Below are 26,728 nucleotides of genomic sequence, written 5' to 3'. Positions count from 1 at the left end.
TATTCTAATAGGACATTTGATTATTGTAAGAAATGATATTAACGTAGGAACATAATACAAGCATAATAATGGAACACTGAAGAGCATGATAGGTGAAAATATTGGGAAATTCCTTTGCATATTTGACTCAGGCCTAATATTGAAGAACTCCCAAATAGTATAATGTTACAAATGAGATCATATACTTCATTGTTATTGAAAGAATTATAATGTTATTTTCTTCTCCTTGAAGTCATCCACATGCAGCAGATACATACCCTAACTCCTTCAAAATTAATATTATTTCCTTTGGCATCATTTTCTTCATCTTCAGTAAATGGCTATGCACTGTGCATTTTTAATTAAGAATAGTATAACCTTTGCTGAAAAAGTAACTAGCTAGCTGGCTGACATTAGCAACTTAAATTTTACAGCTGCTATCTCTGTGTATATAGAAACACTGGCCTTTCTTAAGCAATCTCTGTGTTGCACTCTTAGAGTAAAAACCGTTTGTTTGTGAAGGTATTTTCTATGTTAAAATGCCAAGATGATAGAAATAATCGATGATCATGAGATAGAGAAGAAAAGATTATTTGACAGTTGTAAGGCCTTACCACTATACTGCATGTGCTGTACACAAGAAGAAAACTTTGTAATAATTATGCGATTGATCACAAATTTTGGAAAACCACCCTTATATGGGCGCATTCAACACATTAATTATTTATTTCTGAAATGCAGCATTAAAAGTTAACTTCCTACCTATTTCAGTGTAGAATAAACCATAGATACCTTGAATTACAATAAAATTTTAGAAAGTGTTTTCTGCTATTAACAGCACCATGCTAGCTACTTTTCAAAAGTCTAGGTACAACCATATAGGGTGATTTTCCAAAAATTCGGTCACATATATGATACTGGTAGTCAAGTACCAGAAGATGAATGCTTACAGATTGTGTGGCACGAGGTGTCTCATGATCTCAATCTTGTTCATGTACCAGAACACTTCTTTTGTGTCATGCATGTACTGAGAAATGTGAAACTCTTGGACATAGCTAGTTAATTACCTACGCTTTGTAATTACATGTCACATATGCAATGCAAGGTAACACATTCCTGTGGATGCCAGTTTACATGTGTCTGGGCCACCAGTATATCTGAGTGTGCATATACTTAGATATATCTTTTTTCGAATGTCACAAGGGAAGGTTTTAGCTACACTTCATGCAAGTCTCTGTGTGATCGTACTTTACCCCGTGATCACAGCTGTGGTTTTCCTTGCACCAATGAATCTTGTGCCAACTTGTGAAAACTACAGTGTACTGTAATCTCGTGGCAAGTGCATTAAGAAGTGTGCATGGTGGATCATAGCTATATGGAAAAATTGTCAATAGAAGTGTATAGCCAAACATTTGAAGTGTTCCAAAAAGTGTCAGTGGTGCCGGAAATGTGTGATCATCCTAATTGTGATCAGCAAGTGATTAAGGTGTGGTCATTCTTGTATTGGTTTGTGTGGAGAAAAATGCCCTTCCCTTTTGTCAAATTTTAACCAAACTGGTACAGCCGGACTGAGAGAATGGCATCATTCAACTGGAATAATGTGCCGGGCCAAATTTTTTGTGTCCAGTTTTTAGCCGATAGATGAATCAACAGAGGGCTATATACCTCAATGATCAGTGAACCACGTGACGAAGTGTAGCATAAACGGAAATTTCCTACTCGTTTACGGAATTGCATCCATTGGGTGATAATAAAGGGCAAGCATTAAAAAGGGTGAACAAATAAGCTGACATAAGACTAAGTGGCGACTTGTCAATAGGAGATTCTAGAAGTGAGTCAATGATGTCAGTGTCTTTGTTGATACGTTTACCTCCCGACATTTGAATCAAAGAACTGCGTGTACTCTATCTCCGGCGTGGTGTTTGAGGCTGTGCTTAGCTTAAACAGCGCAGAAATTGAATCAGTAGTGGGCTCGATTCTCCCCAACCTAATACGTCGATATTTTACTGCACCCAAGCCTCCCGTGACGGTGTAATCTCAGTTTTACCCTATGTTTTGCCTCGCTTTCAGTTGTCGATATCAGTGTGACTTTCCGGCACATGGACAGCCAAATCACTGAAAAAGTCGTGCATATATAATACCTGGATGGCTATATGTTGTGCTTTTCTGAAACTTGAATTAGACAAACTTAATTAAGGGTGGGGCTCAATGTATAAAGCGAATCATTAGCATTAAGGCGACTAAATCAAGGGTGTGTGATTCCAATAGGCACTGTACTACAATCTGTGACCACAGTCAAAGCCGGTCAAAATTGGTTTCAAATTGTGACCATTGACTTTTAACCGAGCGATCCACAACTTCTTTGAAATCTTGTTAAAATCTCACATCTTAGCTGATTGTTAAATCTGAAATTTCTGTGAACTTGCTGTAATATTCCGTAGATTTACATATGCGTAGCTACTTTCGTATATTCAGCATTATATGTGCTACGCCTTACATTGGTCTGGAACTCTTGTATGGTTTCCAGAGATTTTGAAATCTGAAATCTTCAGTTGTAAAAGTTTCTGTTGCAAAAGTTTCTGTTGCAAAAGTTTCCGTACATTTCTGGATAATAAGTATCTCGTGAGATGTAATTCTGGATACCACAAGCGTTTTGTGAAATCTTGCAATCAAATTCTTTGAAATCTTGGGAAAAGTTAAAGATTTGAAATCTTGTACAGGGTTTTTCCAAGTTGCGGACCCCTTGCTTTCAACGATAATATATCTTGTACATTGGTTCCATTTATTTTCACTGTATGCACTACTTACTCGCAGAACTTTGACCGTGCTGGGAAAACAGCTTGAATTGTCCATTGTGTAAAATCGGCTTTGTGTATTGACCTTTCACTTTGACTGTGGTTGCATATTATAGTTTTGGGGGCTCGTTAGCTACCCCTCAATAATTATAACATGTTTTTTACAGGGTTGAAAGGTGTCACTCCAATAGCCACTGTACTACAACCAAAATTTTGTATGAGAGTCCCATTATTTACAATAAATTTTTATAAATACAATACCGTAAACTTTGGTTATTAGGTGCATATGGTTATTAAGTGCATATTGTTTGTTAAGCGCATATGGAATACTTGTGCTAAACACTTCCTGTTAAGCACAAATAGTTGAAATCACTCCTGCAAGCTAGTACTATGTTGAATGGTAGTAAAATACCAATAGAACAAGCCAGGAGCATCACAGTACACTTGATGTTTTGACAGGCACGTGTCTTACAGATACCATCACCAATATTAATGATAACTGCACTTGACTTTTCAGGACTATTGTTTCTTCGACTGAAGTAAACTATTTGACTGAACGCTGGTAACTAAGTCGCTAGAAAATGTGGTGGGCATGATCCTAGCACAAACCCATTACAATCACTTATTATAAGCACATGAGCTTAACAAGTGTAGTGTATTTATCAAATAATTCCTCTGAAAATTATAAGCGCATTGCGCTTAATAACTGGAGTCTACGGTAATTAAACTTTATTTTCTTTACCAAAAAACAGGGAACTAGACAACAATGGGACCAGAGAGGAACACAAATGTAAATTAATTCACAGAGCATACCAGAGTCAATTAGCTGGCGTCAGTAGATCATTCCGGTTTTGCACTGTACAGAAACAATATTTGCAAAGGCATATAGTAATTAGCTTGTGGCATCCTGAAACACTGACCCACAGATTTAGATTTATCATCGATGTGGTTAGAATAGAAACCTTTTCCTGGAGTATATAAACATAATGAATTCACTAACTCTATTGTACGGCTAACTCTAAGAGTAAACTGCTCTGATATTATAGGCTGTTTAATTCGCTGCATTGTATAATCATTCCTTAATAAGGTTACGGATTTTGCAGTCCGTAACCTTATATAGAACTATTGAGACAATATACTCTCAATCATGCACTTGCGTAGCATGTGTTTTGCTCCTTGGTGTTTACTCCATATACCAGTTTATGTAATGTGTCAATAATAGATATGAATGGATATTTGGTTTGCTTTATTAATTAGGATAACTATTTAGTGATTGTGTAGCAGTATTTCAAATTTGATTAGCCAGTCTGCACAAGATTCATAATAGCCATTGTTAAACATTCTGTTGTTCAGCTATACTAATAGTTTAGTACTCACCTGAAAGCACAAGGCTCCAAGACAGAAATACTTATGATCCCTCTCACAGCTGACCTTAGGTGGGCTATGGGTACATGCATGCCTGGATATATAAAAATGTGCACACCATATTTTGCATGAAATTCTGATCATCACACGATACAGTGTATAACAGATTTCACAACGTTTATAGACAATTGAAAATATCAGTGCATTTTAAAGGATTTTAATACATAGTTGTAAACATAGTGACTGATAATTCTATGAGTTTTATTTTGAGCAAACTAAACAATGCCATTAGCAGTGCCATCTATATGGGATAATAATATGGCTAAAATGATAGGTAGTATTAATGAGGCTTTAAAGAACATCTTAGGAAGGTTGCCACTTTAACAAAGTGGTGAGGTTTCACTATATCAGTGTTCTAACTTTAATGTACATTAATTGCACTGTGGCATGTTGGGCAACAATGATGGTGTGTAGTTAATAGTTACTGCACATAAAGTTGCAATTGATCAATCAAAACTGCTTCATTGCCGTAGTCTTGATCAGTGCAAATCCTTACTTCAATGTCTTCTTGTTGACTAACTGGAAATTGTCGTATAAACCATGGCATTCCATGGCTGGTATAACAGTTGTTGTTAGCACCAACACAACCTTCACCATCCCAGAGAGGGTCATTAGTGTATGTTTCAGTCCCATATGTCTCAGGGTTGCCAGACTCACAATAATAGTTGTTACCTACAAAGGAGGGAGAATCATGTCCTGCATGGAAAAGCAGCACAAGGACAAGATGATATTTCAGTATTACCAGTATCAGTGTAGCCTGAAGCATGTGTCCACACATGTCACTGAAATTCTCCAGTAGTAATGGACAATTCATCTATGTGCCACTAATACCTTTCTTTAATTGGTTGTTGAAGATTGGCTGAAAAGCATCTGTAATAGCTTTTTGGTAACCCCTTGCCATGCCACAAATTTTGTAATACTTCACTCCAGACACAGAAAAGGATGTTAGGTAGCAGCCAGCAGCATTATTTGGTGAGTGACACGCATCAATACTGGGTTAGAGGTAGGAGTAGTGATCTTAGTCCATCCTGTAGGACAGTTATCTCCTGAGCCAGTACTAAAGTTAGCCACTCACATCCATTCTCTTGGTACCACCACACTCTAGTTACATACATATCACAATAAACTAGTTGTTTGGATCCAGTAGTCACCTGACACTCCTCTGGTAGCCTTGTTGATCTGGTAGATGTCATCACTAGATTTTCCAGGGTTGGATTACAACATTCCCAAGCTTACTTTGATTGTTCTTATTAATATTTCTGTGATCACCTGTTTTACAAACACCAGGAGAGGAGAACTTTAGTGGCTGCATCACTTGAATTCTAAAATTACGAACTATCATTGTGTAAGGAAACCTTTGTCTGTGCTGCATATTGTTGTACAGAGTAATGTGCATAGTAGTGGATGGCTTAAAAGTGTATTTGACAAGCTCACGATAGTATATATGAGAGCACAAGAAATGTATCTACATCTAAGTTGAGTAGCTAGCTACATACTATAGCTGTAGTCACATGTTACCAATGTTAACTTGTTAATTTAATCACAACAGATCAACTTACAGACAGAAAACACTTACGTAGTTGCTTGAACTTTGTGAATCTTTGGTATGTGCAGTATCATGTATACTGAAGTACTCCATCAAGAAACTTTACTGATGGGAAACCTGTACGTGGTCTGGAATTCTCTGTTACATAATAGTGTGTGGCTATCTGATACAACATGTAAAGTTATTCAACCAATTTCTTGTAATTACAGTACTAACATATGGTACTTTTAAGGTGGTGTGGTATTTTTAGTGCAAGTAATACCTACAAGTCCATATAATATTGTTACAGTAATATATCTGTGCCTTTTGAATTAACTGCGGTAAACTCCTTTACTGCATTCTGTGCATTCCCCTAATACCAAACAGGTATACTGACATAAGTACTGTTACTGTAATTGAGAAGTTGTAGTGTGCTATAATTATTATTTTCCCATTAAGAGCTTATGAAAAGGGTTCAAGCCTTGAAATACACGGGGTCTGGGTCTTGGCACTACAACTCCATTGAACACAAAAAGAAAGTCTTGGTGACCTACTCCCAGACAGCTTGCTCCCTAGGCAAGTGCCTAAAGGAGTTGCATTTATGAAGTATTTCAGTCAGTTAAATGATGCTGTTGGCTGTTACAGTTTTCTGTTTGACCGTTTGTAAAGTCTGGTATGAATGTCAAGAGTCTTAGCAACAAATTTCACTGTATTGTGTTTCCAAAAAAAGCTACATTTACAAGCTCTTCCAAGTGGGGTGGGGTTGTAAACAAGTGACGAGTTTCCATCACTTAAGGTGCACATGCATATGTATAAGCAAATACAATGTGTGTGTGTGTGTGTGTGTGTGTGTGTGTGTGTGTGTGTGTGTGTGTGTGTGTGTGTGTGTGTGTGTGTGTGTGTGTGTGTGTGTGTGTGTGTGTGTGTGTGTGTGTGTGTGTGTGTGGGTACGTGCGTGTGTGTAGCATAGATATGGCTATACATATATTGTGTATTCAACAGATGAACAACTGAGTTACTCTGGTTTACAGAATGGCTAGTAAAGATACCAAGGATTGTGCTGGAAGCCAAGGCATGATGAGTTTTGATAGTTTGAATTTGTGAGTCATGTGTAGTATACGTATATACATATGTATGCAATGGCTACCCCTCTAATGTTTTGTATGCATGTACAGTAGGTACACAGGTAGTAATTCATCTGTATGGCTCAGTAGCAGCTACCATATGTTCTATTGTTAGCCCACCAGCTTTAAACTATGCACGGTGACCTGTCAACTGTTAGATGAGATGATGGGGCATCTAAATTCCTGTATGCATAAAATTGTGCCATCCACTATTCTTTTCAGTTAGCCAGCACACCTCGAGGCCAGTGTGTCTCTGGATAAGTGACCACCTGAAAAAAATCCATAAAATATGTATATGTACATGTACGTATGTTGATTTTGGGTGCCAAATCATGGACCATCTATATTGTATCCACTGATGCGGAGTAATACAGGAGCTAGGGTATACATATATGCAATATGGTTAACCCAGAGACCACATGCATGTCCAACTAATGTTACTTTAGTCGCGCAGCTGAACTACCAGTTTCAAAGCCATCCAGTGGTTGAGCATAATTTCTACATACTGCTCTTTAAACTTTTATTAAATTTGTTGTTATCAAAGTGACTTCAATGGGGCCTCTTATGATCATTGTGTGATAGAATACACATTTGACATCAACAGACACATATACATTATTGTTTGAAATTACAATCACTATGGTTTTAGGGATCCAGCAATTTACAGAGGGGTTAGTAACATGGGATTTACTGCTTTGAATCATCTTCAAAAGGAGGTGTTACCTTTTTTACTGACAAACAAGTAAGTAGTACATGTTATACATGTGACTCTTTCACTTGATGTTTTCATTTCAGGAGTCAAAATTGTATTGTGCAGAGTAAGAAACAAAGTGGAAAGACAGTCACATCCTTAGTTGCTCTACTAAACAAAATAGACGTCAGCAAGAAGTATCCACAGGTACAATATGTATTGGTGTGTACATATCTGTGTATGTATGTAGTTGTAGTGTGTGTATTCCTAATGTAGCATTAGTGGCATTATTGTGACTAGACTTTCTGTAGTACACTATAGTATTACAGTCTGTCTATTATGGTACACTCATGACTAGTATATTAACATTTCAGGTTGTTGTGTTATCACCAAGTGCTGATAGTGCAAGCCACACTATGGAGACTGTGCAGCAAATAGCAAAATTTTCAAAAATTGAGATTTCTTTAGCTATAAGTGGAGAGAGAGGTACTACTGTGTACTGTGTGATGAAAGCTATTTTGTAGTCTATCATATACATTGTGTGCTACTGTTGTTTTTCTGTTCCTCTGAGACTATCACTCCCTTTCCTCATTATTGTTGTTATCACCGAGGAGCTCTCCTTTTCAGTCATATATTACTTGATGTGTTTACGTAAGAAGCCATTCGTGAGTAGTTTTATCAAAGGTTTCAGGCCATTGTAACTGGATCACCTAGCTGAGTAAAATCAGTATTTACATTTATGTATGTGCCATCTAGTCTTATAAAACTAGAGCCAGCATGACTCACAAAACCAACCACATGTAGGAGTGATGAGACTTAAAAGTGATAGCCAGTTACCACAACTACTCAGTGGTGGTGTTACGTGGTCCGTGTGTAGTGTGTGATTTGGAGTGGTTTTGCATAATCCAGTCATCTAGCTTATGTTATTGTTAAGTCCCAATAGAAACAAGGCATTGAACTTATACTTAAGTGCTGAAGCAATGAATTTACTGAATTGCCACCCACCTCTGGTATATGCTTCACCACATAGAGTATTATCAATAATTGTATTAGTATCACCACTGATACTAATACTGATATATGGTACACTTGTTCAGTTTTTATTTGCATCTTCCGATGTGTGCAGTTAGTTTGTTAATCTTTTTGATATGTTGTAATAGAATTAACAATGTGTTGTACTTGTAGTGACAAGGGACAATGCAGCTAAAAGTCACATCATCGTTGGTACACCAGATGGGGTGATCCACTGGATGACAAAGTTGTTCATATTTAATCCAAAGAATATCACTCTGTGTGTCTTGGATAGTGGTGATGTGCTCCTTGACTCTCAACAATCTCGGGACAACACCTTGACAATAAAAATGTATGTGTTTGATCATGTGTGATGTACTGTATAAACAGTATGTACACCTATTGTGTTCTGGTGCCATTTACGTGTGGAAATGTGTAGGATATACGTATTGTAGTTAGCATATCATCAATGTGAACAGCAGTACATTGTGTACGTACAGAGCAGCTTCAGGTACTCTACTAGAATGTACACATTTGAAAGTTGAACTTTATTCAATGCTTGGAGAATTACTATCAAATGTGTAGTTGTGATTTACTATTAGATTTGTACTTCTTTTTTGAAATTATGAACTGAAAAAATCAAACATGCAAAATACTCTAATAGAGCAGTCAGGTACTCTAACAGAAAGAAAGAAAATGTGAGTGTTGTGTAGTCCACAAATCCGGCCTATGAGGTTTTCTACATAAAACTGCAGTTAATACCACTACAAGAAAGATCTTTTGGGATTTCAAGAAAACCATTTCGAAATGTAAATGCATGGATAGAGCTTTTGTACCATCCTGAATTTTACCAATTTAATAGCTCGGTATAAGCTAAATTTCCATTAGAGGTTAATAGGAATATTTTGTGTATATGTTTAACTGGTTGTTTAGCTGAATTGTACATATTTTCATTATATAGGAGATTATCTGACTGCCAAGTATTGCTGTTATGCACCGTCATTAGTGAGCAAGTGATGAATTTCTCCCAGTCCATTACACCCAGACCCAGAATATTTAAGGTCAGTACAGTGTAGTATAGATGTATAGGGATTGGGAACAGTGTCACACATCCTGTATGTAGTACTACCTATACAATTGATGTCACTAGTTGGGTACGAGGCATGTAGGACCATTAAAAGACTAACATCTCTCTATACTTGCAGTTCTTTGTGTATAGACTATCATTGTTTGTTTAGGATAATAAAGATTATCTTCTTTTGGAATTTGAATGCCTTACTATATATGGCTCCAGCATATGTGCTATATATATTCTTTGCTATGTCATTATAATCAGAAACCTTATACCGTATAACGGGAATGATTCATGGAAGAAAACATTCGCGAATTTCACGATTTTAGGTGAATTCGTAAATGTTTTCTTGCAAAATTTTTCCTATAATTAAAAAAGTTTTTTTCATGGATGTAACATTCATGTAACGAGTGCATAACCGGGTAGCTACTCACCTTGCTACTTGCTAAACTGCCATATATGTGTGACAGTATAGCCAGTGAGGCACAGGACCGTGGCATGTGCGGATTCAAGCAGAGATGCAAGGTTCAGTGACAGTGGAAAAATCAGTGCTACTAAATGGGGTAAAAATAATTGCAGCCCAGTGATTCACTGTACTGGAATGGCATGTCTTAGCCTCGGTTTTAGTCTGCCCCCAAGGTGCCGTGCCTATCATCAGCGCTCATTATCAATAAATCGCGAACGTTTTCTCGTGAATGGGGAAATAGTAGATCATTCACGAATGTTTTCTTCCGCAAATCATTTCCGTTATACGGTATATACAAGCATGCAAACATAATTGAGACCAGTGTAAATTCATGAAATTATTTCCATGAAATTTATGCCACTTCTTTATACGTGCTATCATACAGTACAATAATACTGTATAGTAGGGACCACAAAGGAGTAGGCATGGTCCACGAAATAACATCACCCAAAAACCAGCCTCAATTTCCCCAGACAACGATGAAGCAGTATTGGTTAGGTAAAACTAAGCCTAAACAAGCTTTCAGATTGACCCGAAACGCCTTCAACAAGTTGCTAGTGAGTTTAAAAAAAATGTAACGGAATTTTCTACTGACTGGCTGACTAAGTAACTGACTGACTGATGCCTTCAGACAAGCGTAACTCAATAATGGTTAAGACTACGGACTTGATTTTTTCACTTTTCAACGTTGCTTCAGCCCGACAGGTGCCTTTTAACATACCGCAGTACGTACAATGCATTCTTTATGGACTTACCAGTATCCTCCTTTGTGTCCCATTCATCTTTGCTGACAGCGAAAAGTGCCAATTTGGTGGTAGCACATGATGACTTCCCTTCATAATGGAAATTGTCTGTATTTTTCACTGTGGCTACTTTGATTGCAGAGGTGCTTTTTGAACAGCTCTTGATTCGTACTGCTGTGTAACCAGTTGAACATAGCTGATAATGAAGCTCAATGGATGAGTTCACTTTTCAGAAAATAATTGATATAGCTGGAGCATGCGGTGCCATTTCAGATACGGTATATGTGGGTTCACCTGTCGTAATAGCTGATTATTTACAAAAAAGTTAACAAACAAGTACAGAAAAAAATTGGAATTTTCAACTAGAGTAGGGACCATAGTACATCGATAAAAAGTACTGAAACAAGTTGGAGTAGTCCTTGATATTAAATCACAGTGAAACAACAAGAAGTGTTGTATCCCTATTGTGCATTTCCGTTATGGTATCTTGAGCACAGTAGGGATATAATACCTCTTATTGTTTTACTGTGATTTAATATCATGGACTACTCCAACTTGTTTCAGTACTTTTATCAATGTACTATGGTCCCTACTCTAGTTGAAAATTCCAATTTTTTTTCTGTACTTGTGATAGTATAAAAGCATGTATGCTTTATTATATCTACTTACTTATGACCCATGGTATAGCTGTAATAGCACACAGCTAAGAAAAGTACCTTGAATCACGATCAGGTTAAGTGACTGAATAATTTTCTTCATTAGTGCATACATACATATGTTGGAGTCATATTACAAACGTATCAATACCACCAACATTATCAAATGACTTTCTTGTGGTGAATTGATTTAATGGCTGCAGGAGACTAGAAAAGAGACGATAAGCAAACTTGCCAAGTCAAATTTTGTTTATGCAGTATTTCATGTCTTTGGGAATTAGTAATTGTAAAATTAGAACATTGTGTTAAATTTCAAAGGCATTGATCAGATTAGCAGTGTGTCATGCTATATACTCTTTGGAAATTTTAATACCATTCCTTACTATATATGGCTATGTTGAGCCAAGCCGTGCTTTGATGGAAGCTATTGACCAGTTTTTTCTACAAAATAAACTGGTCATAACATACTGTTTTGGTATTGCTTGTACATTTCTGTTCCTGTAGCCTCTGTACACACCTTCTGGTATCAATGATACCTTTTATCAATGGAATTTGATAAAATGGTTTGCATATTACACCCCTAGTTTAAATTTTCTTAGTTACAACTTTGCTCAGTGTTGTTAGCTATACCATCACATTTTGTTCTTATAAAACAGTTGCTGTGTAGTAAAGATACTGGTCTTTCAAGCCTTAATCTAATGCTCAAGCAGTTACACAAAGCTAGTAGCACACTTCGTTCACAGATTCTAATTCCTCTCAATAAGCCTGCAAAACTCCATCAATGGCCAATAAATCTAAAATCCTAACAACCACAACCACGTTCGAAACCCGTTTCTGGCATGTGACACTATTTCCAATCCCTATAAAAGTGGCATATCTATGATTGCAGTACTGTATATACATAAGTGCACAATTTAATGGTAACAGGGTGATGCATAAAATAAAGACACATAGTAGTGTGCCGTATACCATGTGTCATGCGGCTAAGAAAGTTGGCATGTCACACCACAAGTACATTTACAGGAAGAAAGAAACACAATTTTCAGTTCCGTGTCCCTTTTCCAATTGGAATCAGTTTTTTACTGAAAATGCCTCCACCTTCAGTATCTCACATACCAAACTTGAGCAAGATTTCCTTGTGAAATACTACAGGTGTATATGAGCCCTCAAAGTTCAGCTTGATTTTTTTTGCAAAACTTCTTTGGTGCATGTTAAAAACATATATTGCGGCAAAATCATGTACCAAGTTTGGTGCAATCTGATAAATAGTGGACAATTATTTGTATTACAAGCGCTGAATTTTGTCATGTCTACAACGTAAACCGCTTATACGAATAACTAACAATTGGTATGACTTTAGGTGACCATTGTACAGTAGCTCAAACCCTTTGTGGTGAAATCAATCATATTGACAGCTATAGAGTTACATACAAGGCAAACCAAACAACTGAAAATAATATAGGGTTGAGATACTTTAATAGAACAGTCATCGTGGGATAGAAAACAAGTTGATGTTGTGCTACTTCTAAAAACCAGGTGCCAAGCAGCAAACAAACCTAACTGGAATTAATTAACAGTGTACTAAACTAATATTTATATTGGGTTTTGCTTTATTGCTACATACACAATTGAATCATAGTAATTTGTATTTCATACTTAATGAAATATTTCATAATTCTGTAATTATGTTGCTAAGCACTGCCAAGGAGGCATACCTGGAATAAAACTCTTTAACCCATTAATAATGCACAGAAGTATCTTCTTAACTGTTTTATAAACATTTTCTTACTCAAATTCTCCAGGCAAAGCCTCAAAGCTGCTCTTCATTTTTGTTCGTATATGTATGGGCACACCCCCTTTTCTTTTCAACTCGAAGGAATTTCCATCTGTATTGTTTTTCGGCTGTTTGACGTCCGCAGGGTCCATTGGGAAAGACCTTCACTGCATCCTTATAAACTGGTTTCACCCGTATTTCAAACCAGCACGTATTAACTGTCTTAAACCAAAGCTTACCTGCCCAGAAGTTTAATATAGGCTCTATATGGCCTTTATTTATCACATTAAGGCTGTTTTTAGCAAACAAAGTTTTGCTCACATGGGTGCGGAAAGACACACAAATATACAAACAAACATACATACGTACGTACATACATACATACATACATACATACATACATGCATGCATACATGCATACATACATACATACATACATACATACATACATACATGCATACATGCATACATGCATACATGCATACATGCATACATGCATACATGCATACATGCATACATGCATACATGCATACATGCATACATGCATACATGCATACATGCATACATGCATACATGCATACATGCATACATGCATACATGCATACATGCATACATGCATACATGCATACATGCATACATGCATACATGCATACATGCATACATGCATACATGCATACATACATACATACAAACACACACACTTTTCGGAAAACAATTTCAGATTTGGCCGGCTGTGGGCACATGCCTGGTTTAATAATGCATGAAAAGTGTTGAAATAAACTTACCAGCATTAATTCGAACCAAGGACCTCCATACTGTGCACCCAAATCCTTAACCACTGCATGGGTTGGTGGAGATACCAGTACAAGAAGAGGTCAAGAAGGATGGCAAATGAACAATACAATATATATTTTATATGTATATGTTAGTGCTCGTGGCAATGCTTTAAATGATTTATGGAACTTTCTAGCTGTATAGCTCCACCATACACTAGGACTCGCAATTAACACAAGTTGCATGAATTATTAGCAGCCTGAACACACACAAACTAGTTTAACAAAGTGACTCACGTGTAGTTCACCATAGTTTGGCATGGTAGACATTCATCGCATATTTTGGCAGGTTTTGGTTAAAACCCACAATCGATTCTATTGTGACACATAGTGAAGTATTTCCGTGATATCTCCAGGATTTGTCCATTTACATTAACAAACGTAACAGCAACGTTACCTTCTCCCACCCATCATTGAAGCATTTAGGTATGTCTATAAAAGTAATCCAGTGGTAGCACTCATGTTGGCTGGGGTGTTTGACCACTCAGCACAGCAAGGGCTATCAGCCTTCACCGGCTTGGGTAATTAGTCGTACTGGCGTGAGCGCTGTGGGCTATTAGCCTGCACTAGGGCACATGGGCAACTGTGTTTTATTGCCCACAAAGAGTGCTTTATTGCACCACAACGAGTGCTTTATTCGTTCAATAAAGCACTCTTTGTGGTAGAGCATGCTTTGGATTGCCATGTTGGTGGTCTAGTTTCCCTATGCCACAGTGAAGTTTGGGACGCTATTGGGGATTTGTCCTCCTTGGTATGGAAACAAGTTCAGAAGGAGCCTATTGTTTGTGAATCTACTATTGATGACTCCATCTCTGAAACTTTGATTGCTGATTTAAGAGTGCGTGGTGTTTGGGAACTCCAAGTTGATGCCATTTTTGATGTGCGTGTAGTTGATACTGATGCTCCTTCATATTGCAGTCATTCGCCTCAAGCTGTTCTTTGGTCTGCTGAAGTTGAGAAAAAAGGAAGTATTCTCTACAGTAGCTTGTCAAGCACGCCGTGCTAGTTTTACTCCAATTTAGATCCAGAGAGGATCTAATGTTTTCAAACCTTTTCTATATTAATTAATATATACCACGTATGTCCTGTAACTTTACTTCCATTGTTCTCAATGGAGTACCACATCATGAGAAACATGGCTCTGACCAGCTAGCAACACCAAAAACAATTATCCGAATTGTGGACTTCTTGTTTCACACAAATAGTTTCACAATATCGTTATTCATGTATCACACTCTTCAAACTTAAAGAGTCCATGAGTACGAACACAAGTGCATATGACATAATGATCATGATGTTTTGACAAGGTTTATTAAGCAGATCAAGGCACACGATAGTGTGTCGTGCGGCCCAAGAAGTCGGTGCCACACCGTGGGTATATTGACAGGAAGAAAGAAAACGTCATTTTCACACCTTTGTATCTTAGTGATACCTTATCCGATTGAAACCAAATTTGTTGCAGAGTTGCCCACCAGCTAGGGGAGTCCACCGTCCTAATTTGAAGGAAATCGCTGAAGCCATTTCCGAGTTACGAGCAGCCAAAGTTTCGGTTTTTTTCTTCATCTTTTCACACACTTGCAAAAATTGCTATAAAATGCAAATGCGTACTCCGATTGCCTTGACATTTGGCACACAGAAAGGGAGTCCAAAAGCGAATCCTAGTATCAAATTTGGTGCAAGTCTGATAAACGGTTAAGGATTTATGACCAATTATTAGCGTAAAACAAGATAAATTTGTTGTCATGCCTACAGGGTAAACCATGGAATGATTGAAAATCGTTTTGTGGATAGATCAACCATTGTAGGAGTGCCTTTTGGAGGTTTGAAAGCAATCGAAATAAAGATCATGGAGATATGATATGAAACCGAAAGTGTGTAACAATTGCGCGATCAAGATTCGTAAATAAAAATACCAATAATTTTCACGCCTACCAGGCAAACCACTTAGAGCAGTGAGCTGAAAATTGGTATGTAGCTGGAATAGTCATCGTAGAAAGTCCTTGCAGTAGTACAGAACAATCGGATTACAAACCACTGAGTTATGATTCCAAAGCCAACTCTGTGTAGCAAATGCGAGATCGAGATACTCTAATAGAACAGTCACCCTAATAGAGCATTCAGCTAGTACATAATTTACTTCATTATTACATTGCAAGTTATGCTATAGGGAGTTCAACAGCAACCGATTAATATTGTAGACAGTTCAGCTACAAGCAAGTCACCCTGTAGACAGTTCAGCTACAAATATATCACTGTAATTATTGCAAGTCACACTGAAGAGAGTTGAGCTATCAACAAGTCATACATCCTGTAGAGAGTCCAGCTACAAACAATTCACTCTATAGAGAATTCTGCTACAAACAAGTCTTCATGCAGAGAGTTTAACAACCAAAATTCACCCTGTAAAGAGTTCGTTTTACTAACAAGTTACTCTGTAGAGAGATCAGCTAGAAACAAGAGAGAGCTCAGCTAGAAAACGTCACCTTGTAGAGAGCTCAGATACAAACAAATCACCTGCATAGAGTTCAGCTACAAACAAATCACACTGTGGAGATATCAGCTAGAAGAAGCCACCTTGTAGAGAGTTCAGCTGCAAACTGATCACCCTGTAGAGAGTTCAGCTAGAAACAAATCACCCTGTAGAGAGTTCAGCTAGAAACAAATCACCCTGTAGAGAGTTCAGCTGCAAACAAATCACCCTGCAGAGAGTTTGGCTACAAACAATTCACCCTGTAGAGTGTTCAACTACAAACAAATCACCTTGTAGAGAGTTCAACTAGACACAAGTCACTCTGTAGAGAGTTCAGCTACCAACAGATCACACTGTAGAGAGTTCAGCTAGAAACAAGTCACCCTGTAGAGAGTTCAGCTACAACCAAATCACCCTGTAGAGAGTTCAGCTATGAACAAATCACCCTAGAAGGAGTTCAGCTTGAAACAAGTCACCCGGTAGAGAGATCAGCTAGAACCCTGTACAGCAATCAGCTAGAAGAAATCACCTTGCAAAGAGTTCAGCTACAAGAAACCATCCTGTTGAGTGTTCAGCTACAAACATATCACCCTGTAGAGAGATCAGCTAGAAACAAGTCACTTTGTAGAGAATTAAACTACAAACAAATTACCCTGTAGAGAGTTCAGCTGCAAACAAATCACCCTGTAGAGAGTTCAGCTAGACACAAGTCACCCAGTAGAGAGATCAGCTAGAAGAAGTCACCTTGTAGAGAGATCAGCTAGAAGAATCACCTTGCAGAGAGTTCAGCTACAAAAGAAACCATACTGTAGAGAGTTCAGCCATAAACAAATCACCCTGTTTTGGAGTTCAGCTAGACACAAGTCACCCTGTAGAAAGATCAGCTAGAAGAAGTCACCTTGTAGAGAGATCAGCTAGAAGAATCACCTTGCAGAGAGTTCAGCTACAAAAGAAACCATCCTGTAGAGAGTTCAGCCATAAACAAATCACCCTGTAGAGAGTTCAGCTAGACACAAGTCACCCTGTAGAGAGATCAGCTATAAGAAGTCACCTTGTAAAGAGATCAGCTAGAAGAAGTCACTTTGTAGAGAGATCAGCTAGAAGAAATAACCTTGCAGAGAGACACAGTTTAGCTACAAACAAATCACCCTGTAGAGAGTTCAGCTAGACACAAGTCACCCAGTAGAGAGATCAGCTAGAAGAAATCACCTTGCAGAGAGTTCAGCTAAAAAGAAATCATCATGTAGAGAATTCAATTGCAAACAAATCACCCTGTAGAGAGTTCAGCTATGAAAAGATCACCCTGTAGAGAGTTCAGCTAGAAGAAGTTACCTTGTAGAAAGTTCAGCTACAAAGAAACCATCATGTAGAGAGTTCAGCTGCAAACAAATCACCCAGTAGAGAGTTCAGCTACGAATAGATCACCCTTTAGAGAGTTCAGCTAGAAACAAGTCATCCTGTAGAGAGATCAGCTAGAAGGATCACCTTGTAGAGAGTTCAGCTACAAACAAATCACCCTGCAGATAGTTCAGCTAGAAACAAATCACCCTGTAGAGAGATCAGTTAGAAGAGGTCACCTTGTAGAGAGTTCAGCTACAAAGAAACCACCATGTAAAGAGTTCAGCTGCACACAAATCAACTGTAGAGAGTTCAGCTACAAACAAATTACCCTGTAGAGAGATCACCAGAAGAAGTCACCTTGTAGAGAGTTCAGCTACAGAGAGTTCAGCTGCAAACAAATCACCTGTAGAGAGTTCAGCTAGAAACAAGTCACCCTGTAGAGAGATCAGCTAGAAACAAGTCACCCTGTAGAGAGATCAGCTACAAAGAAACCATCCTGTAGAGAGTTCAGCTACAAACAAGTTACCCTACAGAGAGACCAGCTAGAAACAAATCATCTTGTAGAGAGTTCAGCTACAAACAAATCACCCTGTAGAGTGATCAGCTATAGTGTATGTTCACGTTGAGCTGAATCTTGAAAAACAGCTAAAAATTAAAAGTGGATTTTTTCTCAACCGAGTTAACATTTCAGCTAACCAGATGATTATTGGTAACAGCAGAGGTGTCAACAACAGACACGTATGGTTTGGCTCCATTACAAGCTCGGGAAAGGGCTGTAATGGACATTGTACTTATATGGCTTCCCCATAGGAAATGTATTGTGAAAATTTTGATTGGCTATAAATATTATGTCAAACATTTGAACAAAAAGATTTTGAAATATTTTTAGCGGATCAAGCAGTACTACAAATGAGCCAAATTTCAAGATCGTGTGTAATTGCATCCATGAGTTATTAAATGTTTTTGAGGATTCAGCTCAACGTGAATGTACTATAGAAGAAGTTACCTTGTAGAGAGTTCAACTACAAAGAAACCATCATGTAGAGAGTTCAGCTGCAATCAAATCACCCTGTAGAGAGTTCAGCTGCATACAGATCATTTCAGCTAGAAACAAGTCATCCTGTAGAGAGATCAGCTAGAAGGATCACCTTGTAGAGAGTTTAGCTACAACCAAATCACCCTGCAGATAGTTCAGCTACAAACAAGTCACCCTGCAGAGAGATCAGCTAGAAGAAGTTACTTTGTAGAGAGTTTAGCTACAAAGAAACCACCATGTAGAGAGATCAGCTGTAAACAAATCATCCTGTGGAGAATTCAGCTACAAATAAATCGCCCTGTAGAAAGATCAACTAGAAGAAGTTATCTTGTAGAGAGTTCAGCTACGAAGAAACCACCATGTAGAGAGTTCTACAAACAAGTAACCCTGTAGAGAATTCAGCTACAAACAAATCACCCTGTAGAGAATTCAGCTACAAACAAATCACCCTGCAGATAGTTCAGCTACAAACAAGTCACCCTGTAGAGAGATCAGCTAGAAACCAGTAACTTGTAGAGAGTTCAGCTACAAAAACAAATCTCCCTTTAGAGAGACAAGCCAGACAAAGTAACCCTGTAGAAAGATCAGATAGAAACAAATCACCCTGTGGAGAGTTCAGCTACAAGAAACCACCCTGTAGAGAGTTCAGCTACTGTGTAAACAAGTTACCCTGTAGAGAGATCGGCTAGAAAAAGGAGTGATCAGCTAGAAACAATTCACCCTGTAGAGAGATCAGCTAGAAATAATTCACCTGTAGAGAGTTCATCTACAAGCAAATCACCCTGTAGAGAGTTCAGCTGCAAACAAGTTATATATCCATAGGGAATAATTGACATGTAATAAACATATGTATTATATATATAATTTGTACATTTACTGATAAAATCAGAATTAGATAAAGTATTTAAAATCTGCTTCATCTTTTTCTTCTTCCTGTGGTAAAGAGAAAAAAGATAGGTTAAAACGCCCCAAAGCTGGCCATAGGCCTGCTTTGGGGTATACAAATACAAAAAAAAGTGAAATCTAATCCAAAACAGCTAAGCTGTAAAAAAAGAGTGCAGCCCTCAAAAATTCACCTGAATTGTCATTATTAAAATTTTTACCATTAACCTACCATCACAGCCATTTCTTGGCCGCCACCTTGGATTTCACATTTTTTTTCACCATAGCCTTTTTGAGGGCTGCACTCTTTTTTTTAGATACATGTAACAACCAGAATCTACAGTATCATACGGTATTGGTGTTCCATCCTAATAGAGCATGCATGCATATTTGTAGTATCAGGTGCCTATTTGAAGAATGTACAGGTAGGATAGTATGAGTAAGGGCAGATAATCTAGGGTTTACTCTGTTTGGTAATAATTTGACTATGTAATTCAATTTATGTTATGTGCAATGTTTTGTCTCTATACAGCTATCTCAACTAGCCAACAGTGCATTTAGTGGTTTCTATGGAAGAAGAGAAAGTTCATTTTATCAGTCTAGTCGTATAACTCTGTCACAGTTTCTTCAACTTGAAAAGGATGAGCCTGAGACAATTGCACAAGAACTGTTGAATAACCTTAAAAGCTTTCAAAAGATTTTGTCCATGAAAGACTGGAATAATGACAACATGAAAATCATGATTGGTGTACTGGTAAAATCACTTAAAGCAAATGATACTGATATGAACATAGTGTTTGCTGAGATTTTAAACCTGCGATCTTGTCAGTTTCATATGAGCCTTCTCAAGTATGTACAGGAGACTTCAGATGATCATAGTATTTTGCAGCTCTCTATATTATTTGGTCACTTATTAAGTGCTTTGCCATCTTCAGCTGTCTTTATCCTTCCATTTGATGCTTTGAAGGCCATTGTGGATGAAAAATGTCCAGATGAAACAATTGCAAGTGCTGTAGATAGCATGGTGAAGGTATGTCATGCCTTGCGCACTAGTACTTCGGTATCTTTTAGAAATGATATAATTGAAACTAAGATAACTGATGAAACATATGATTACAGGGAAGAGCAAATATTGCCTAAAGTTGGTGAGTTGATTCACCCACACTGTCCTCCACTTAGAGAAAATATCATTGAAGGTAGCTACTCTTCCTGGGACCATTATTACGACACCCAGTTCAGATTATTACGTGAAGATTTCATGGCTCCACTTCGTCGAGGGATATGTGGTTATCGTGAGGGATTGAAAGGTAGTGATATACAAGATGTGAGAGTGTATCGCAATGTAAAATTTACTGGCTGCCAAGTTAACCACAATGGAGTTTTCGTGAGAATACAATTTGATGTCACTTATCTGAAGAATGTCAACTGGGAGCATGGCAAGAGGTTGATATATGGTTCACTTCTGTGCCTTTCCCATGATCAATTCAATTCTATAGTGTTTGCAACAGTAGTTGAGCGAAAGGTAGATGATGTGAAGAAGGGGATAATTGTTGTTAGAGTTGAGTCAAGAGATTCAGTTTTAAAACTATCTGCCAAAAAGGAGACCCTTTACACAATGATAGAATCACAAGCTCACTACGAAACTTACTTCCATGTGTTGCACAGTTTGCAAACTGCTGAAGTAAGTACCATGCCATTTAAAAAGTATTTAATTGACAGCAAATGTAAAGAAGTCAATCCACCTTTGTACATTGGCATGGATGATCATGGCCTTTTTAAGTATATGCCTCCAGTTTATGACCTTCAGAAAGCTATTGGTGACAATGCTATATTTAATGTTACCAATGAAAAGAAGTGGGATGATTTGAAAGATGGTGTTTGTAATTTGGATAAATCTCAGGTTGAAGCATTAAAGCTATCTTTTACTAAGGAAATTTGTGTAATACAAGGACCCCCAGGTACTGGGAAGACTTATATTGGTGTGAAAATTGTGGAGGCATTGTTAATCAACAAAAGCTTGTGGGATCCAATACGTTCTTCCCCAATTCTAGTAGTGTGTTTCACTAATCATGCTCTGGATCAGTTTTTAAATGAAATAATTGACATCATGAAGTGTGATCCCACAGATCCTATCAATTCACCTTACAAGATTGTTCGTATTGGTGGACGATGTTCCAATGAAACAGTGAAAAATTTTTCTATCCACTTGTTTAGAAAGTCCAATACTCATCGACACTTCTACAAAGTTAGGAATGGTTTGACAAAGGAAGCTAAACAACTTGATGGTTTCCTGTCTATTATGCAAGGAAGACGTGCGCCATCACTTTACAAATTGAAGCAATTTATTTCACCATTGCATTATAGCCAACTAGTGAAAGATTTTGAGATGAATAAGAGGCAGAGATCCTCATACATAGACTATAATAGCAGTGATGATGATGATGAAGGTGATAATGAAGATGACTACATGACAGTTGGTGGATATAACCCCCTCGAAATTTGGTTATCAGGAAAGGATTTGGAGTTACAACAACAAAGAAGTTTTACTGTACAACAATCTAGAGGCAAAGGAAAGAACAAAGCAAGGGGTAAAGGAAAGACAGCAACCATTCAACCAAATCAAACAGGTTCCATTCACATTCAGCAAGATGCAGAAATTGCTTTCAATGATAGATTTTTAGGAGAAGAAGCAACAAGGCTCAGGTTTGCCGACACACACTCAAATTTCATTGTAAGAGATTCTTTTCCAAAACATAGAGTGGACAAGATCAGAGATATCTTTAGGTTGTCTGTTGACGAGAGGAAGAAATTGTACTCTTATTGGGTAAAAAAATACAGCAAGAAAATTGAAGAACAACTCCAAGCAGATATTTTACGGCATACAGAAAACACTAAAATGTGTGAAGAAGTTTGTCAAGAATGTGATCAAGATTTGTTGGAATCTGCACATATAATTGGGATGACAACAACCGGAGCTGCAAAGTACCAACATATTATTCAGAGGGTGAAGCCCAAGATTGTAGTGGTAGAAGAGGCAGCAGAAGTGTTGGAGTCTCACATTGTTTCTTGTCTTACAGCTGCAACTCAACAGTTAATTCTCATAGGAGATCACAAGCAACTTCGACCTAACCCCAATGAGTATTACCTCGCACGTGACTATAATTTGGATATTTCTCTTTTTGAACGACTGATCAGAGCTGGTATTCCTCATGCTACACTTGAGATTCAACACAGGATGAGACCAGAGATTGCAGGGCTAGTCTGTCCGTACATTTACCCCAGGTTACTAAACCATGAATCTGTCTTGAAGTATGAGGATGTCCGAGGGGTTGCTACCAGTATGTATTTCTTTGATCACAAGTATCCTGAAGCTGAGAACACTGATCTAAAGAGTCATTCTAATGAGGAAGAAGCTAAACTAGCAGTTGCTCTATGTGACTATTTCCTCAAACAAGGTTATTCTCCCAGTAAGATCACTGTATTGACCACATACACTGGTCAGTTACTGAAACTAAAGCCATTAATGCCTAAGGAAAAGTTTGAAGGAGTTAGAGTTACTGTAGTAGACAATTTTCAAGGTGAAGAGAATGACATTATTATACTGTCATTGGTACGTAGTAACACTAGGGGAAGTGTTGGGTTCTTGAAAATAGAAAACCGCGTCTGTGTTGCCTTATCACGAGCTAAGAAAGGCTTTTATTGTTTTGGGAACTTCAGCCTGTTAAGAGAATGTTCAGAATTGTGGGACAAGATTGTAGGATATATGGAGAAACAAGGGAAGATTGGATCAGGTTTGGAGTTGTACTGCTGTACCCATCCAGATAAGAAAGCTGTCATTTCAAAGTGTGGAGATTTCTTAAGTGTTCCAGATGGTGGGTGTCAGCAGAAATGTAATGCACGCTTGGACTGTGGTCACGCTTGTACTCTGCACTGTCATCCTAAGGACCCTGATCATCTAGAGTATTTGTGTAAAAAACCTTGTCCTAAGAAATGTGACCAGGGACATCCTTGTGTTAAACTGTGTCAAGAGCCATGTCCAAATTGCATGGTAATAGTACTGAAAATTATTCCCCTTTGTAATCACTCTCAAAATGTGCCATGTCATATGCACCCATTGCTCTTCAATTGCAAAGCTCCCTGTGAAAAGAAATGCCCACAAGGCCACAAGTGTAATAAGTTGTGCTCTGAATCTTGTGGGCCATGTGAAGCTTTAGTTAGCAAAAAGCTTTCATGTGGTCATACATTGGAAGTTCCTTGCCATGTGAGTGCACCCAAATGTGAGCAGCCTGTGACAAAAGCATTACCTGAATGTGGTCATGAGCAAATGGTTCCTTGTCATCTAGATCCTTGTAAAGTTATATGTGAAAAGCCTTGTGCTAGGAGGTTACCATGTGGACACACTTGTCCCAATTATTGCGGGGAAGAGTGTGTAGACAGATGCTATGTTGAAATGAAGAAACCTCACCCAGTGTGTGGTCACAGCGTCACTACCAAATGTAGTGTTGATATCTCTAATGTAAAATGTCATGCTAAAGTGAAGAGGCTGATACCAACTTGTGGACATTTTGCTACAGTTAGGTGTTCAGACCAAACATCAGATATGATTTGTACTGAAAAGGTGACAAAAAGAAAAGAATGTGGACACGAATTTATTGGGTCATGTCATGATGCAATGAAAAAAGCCTGTCAGGTTCTAGTGAGCAGAACTATCCCACAATGTGGTCACATATTAAAGCTTCCTTGTAGTATTCCACTACCACCACAATGTAACATACCATGTTCAACTAAATTACTATGTGGACATGATTGTAATGGCACGTGTGGTGAATGCCATCAAGGTAGAATGCACAAACCATGTGTGCAGTCAATGGATTTTCCCTTACCATGTGGTCACCAACTGCATACAGATTGTGTTGGTATTAGTGTCCCAGTCTGCAAAGATCCTTGTAAAAGGAGGTGTTCCCATCGCCAGTGTACTAACACTTGTTCGAATTCTTGTTTGCCATGTTTCAAACCTTGTGAGTGGAAGTGCCAACACTATAAATGTACTAAGAGGTGTGGAGAGGATTGTGATCGGCCTCCTTGTAACCAGCATTGTCCTAAACTGCTTCAGTGTGGTCATTATTGTATTGGAGTGTGTGGAGAACCATGTCCCAACATTTGTAAGATATGCCAGAAAGAGATATTCAAGAAATTGTGCAAGTCAAAACACAAAGAAGAAAACAAGTATATACAGCTGGACTGTGGACACTTGTTTGAAGTAAAACAGTTTGACAAGTGGATGGCTAGCTCTGTGAGGGAAAGTGATGTTATCAAGCTGATTCGTTGCCCTGCTAAAAACTGTGGTAAGGTTTTGTATCACAGTTTTAGATTTAACCAAATTATCAAAGTGGTTAACAAACACATTTTGCAAATTCAAGATCCTAGATATTCTAAAGAAGCAGATGAGTCCTATGCAAATTTTTTGCAACATATTGCAAAGTGTATAGACAATTGTATTTTTCATTTAAAATCTATTGGTAATGAAGAGTCTAAAGAAATTATCACCTTATTTTTACAGCTAGCAGATTATATTAAAGAAGGTGGACCTTCTGTACAAAAAGTTCAAGATATCTTGTGTGAACACAGACGACTTACCCTACTTACCATTGTAATGCTCTTGGAACTAAAGGCACCAGATAGTAAGTCAAAAGATGACCTGGCAGAGGACAAGAGATTGTTCAAAACCTGTGGAGCCTACAAGCAGACTGCATTGTTTGAAAAGGAAACCAGAGAGTATTATGAAAGACTACAAAAGGAGACATTGACTGTGTTGGGATATTGCTTTCCAGTTAAGGTGGAAGATGTGATAGTTGAAAAGCCAAAGTTCTCCAGAGGTGTGTGGATGAAATGTTCCAAAGACCATTATTATTGTAATCCTAGAATTCCGAAAGGATTTAACACCGATTTGAAATATGATAGTTGCCCCCACTGCTAGTTTTGTATACGTACATAACTATTTTTTCATTTGAGTAGCTATAAACTATTATTATGTGTAACTTAGATTTAGTAATGTTGCGTAATAATATTTTTTATGTGGACTAATTATAATACAAACTTATGAAGTATAGTAAATAACTTAGCTAAGCGGCATTAATTTATACCCACTACAACAATAAAAATCAATTATACATGTACTGTGATAACACAGCAGTCAATTACAAAATATGTTGTGCGTGTCACTTGTATAATGCACTAGTTGCTATACTGATTATTTGTACTGCACTGATAAGAGCTATGTTAACCCATAAATTTAATTTCCAAAACATCAAAATATATGCTTTTAATATTTTCCAATAATAGCAATCCCATGCATGCACTCAAGTTATTTTTCACTATTTTCATCATTTCATTGAAGTTTTTCATGCCTTTAAATTTAAAATTTCTATATCAATCTGTTGTACATGTGCCAATTGGTTTTATATAGTTTTATTCATGAACACACATGTAGAGTTGTTTAAATACGTATATACTCAAGCAAAAATATTATAGCTGGCTCTGTAATTTTTATTGTGCATCCAATAGTCTTTCCAATCAGAGTTTTAATGAAACAATAATATTGAACAACATGCACTGGTAATATATGGTAATGGATATATTCCATTGACATATACCACATCCAAAGACTTTGACATAATATCAGGAGCATAGAAGGTAATATAATTACCATGTGCTCTTGCAGATGGATAAAAATGCACCCATACTTCTCTTCTGATATCCAATTATCTTTCCACATGCACATCCTTTTGCTGTACATTAGAGAGTGTGTCAAAGATAGTAGAGTAACAATCAGCAGCATCGATATCATTATGTTTGCTTTGCAAGAATATGATGTTGAAAACTTTTCACCCATCCATTAGGACATT

General features: G+C 37.6%; 1 protein-coding gene across 1 annotated transcript; it reads left to right on the top strand.

The window, feature by feature from the left end:
- The first annotated feature begins 1,684 nt into the window (after positions 1-1,684).
- Positions 1,685-25,923, top strand: LOC136263733 (NFX1-type zinc finger-containing protein 1-like). Its single transcript, XM_066058366.1, has 8 exons — positions 1,685-1,810; positions 6,727-6,824; positions 7,498-7,590; positions 7,644-7,746; positions 7,914-8,025; positions 8,725-8,902; positions 9,512-9,611; positions 20,356-25,923. Exons 2-8 carry the CDS (start codon positions 6,757-6,759, stop codon positions 25,798-25,800), a joined length of 6,099 nt encoding a protein of 2,032 aa, XP_065914438.1. The 5' UTR covers positions 1,685-1,810; positions 6,727-6,756; the 3' UTR covers positions 25,801-25,923.
- Positions 25,924-26,728: the final 805 nt, after the last annotated feature.

Source organism: Dysidea avara, chromosome 8, assembly GCF_963678975.1.
Source record: "Dysidea avara chromosome 8, odDysAvar1.4, whole genome shotgun sequence".
NCBI classification, from domain to species: Eukaryota; Metazoa; Porifera; class Demospongiae; order Dictyoceratida; family Dysideidae; genus Dysidea; species Dysidea avara.
The sequence above is the reverse complement of the archived record's forward strand: the minus strand, read 5'-3'. Positions and strand labels throughout refer to the sequence as shown.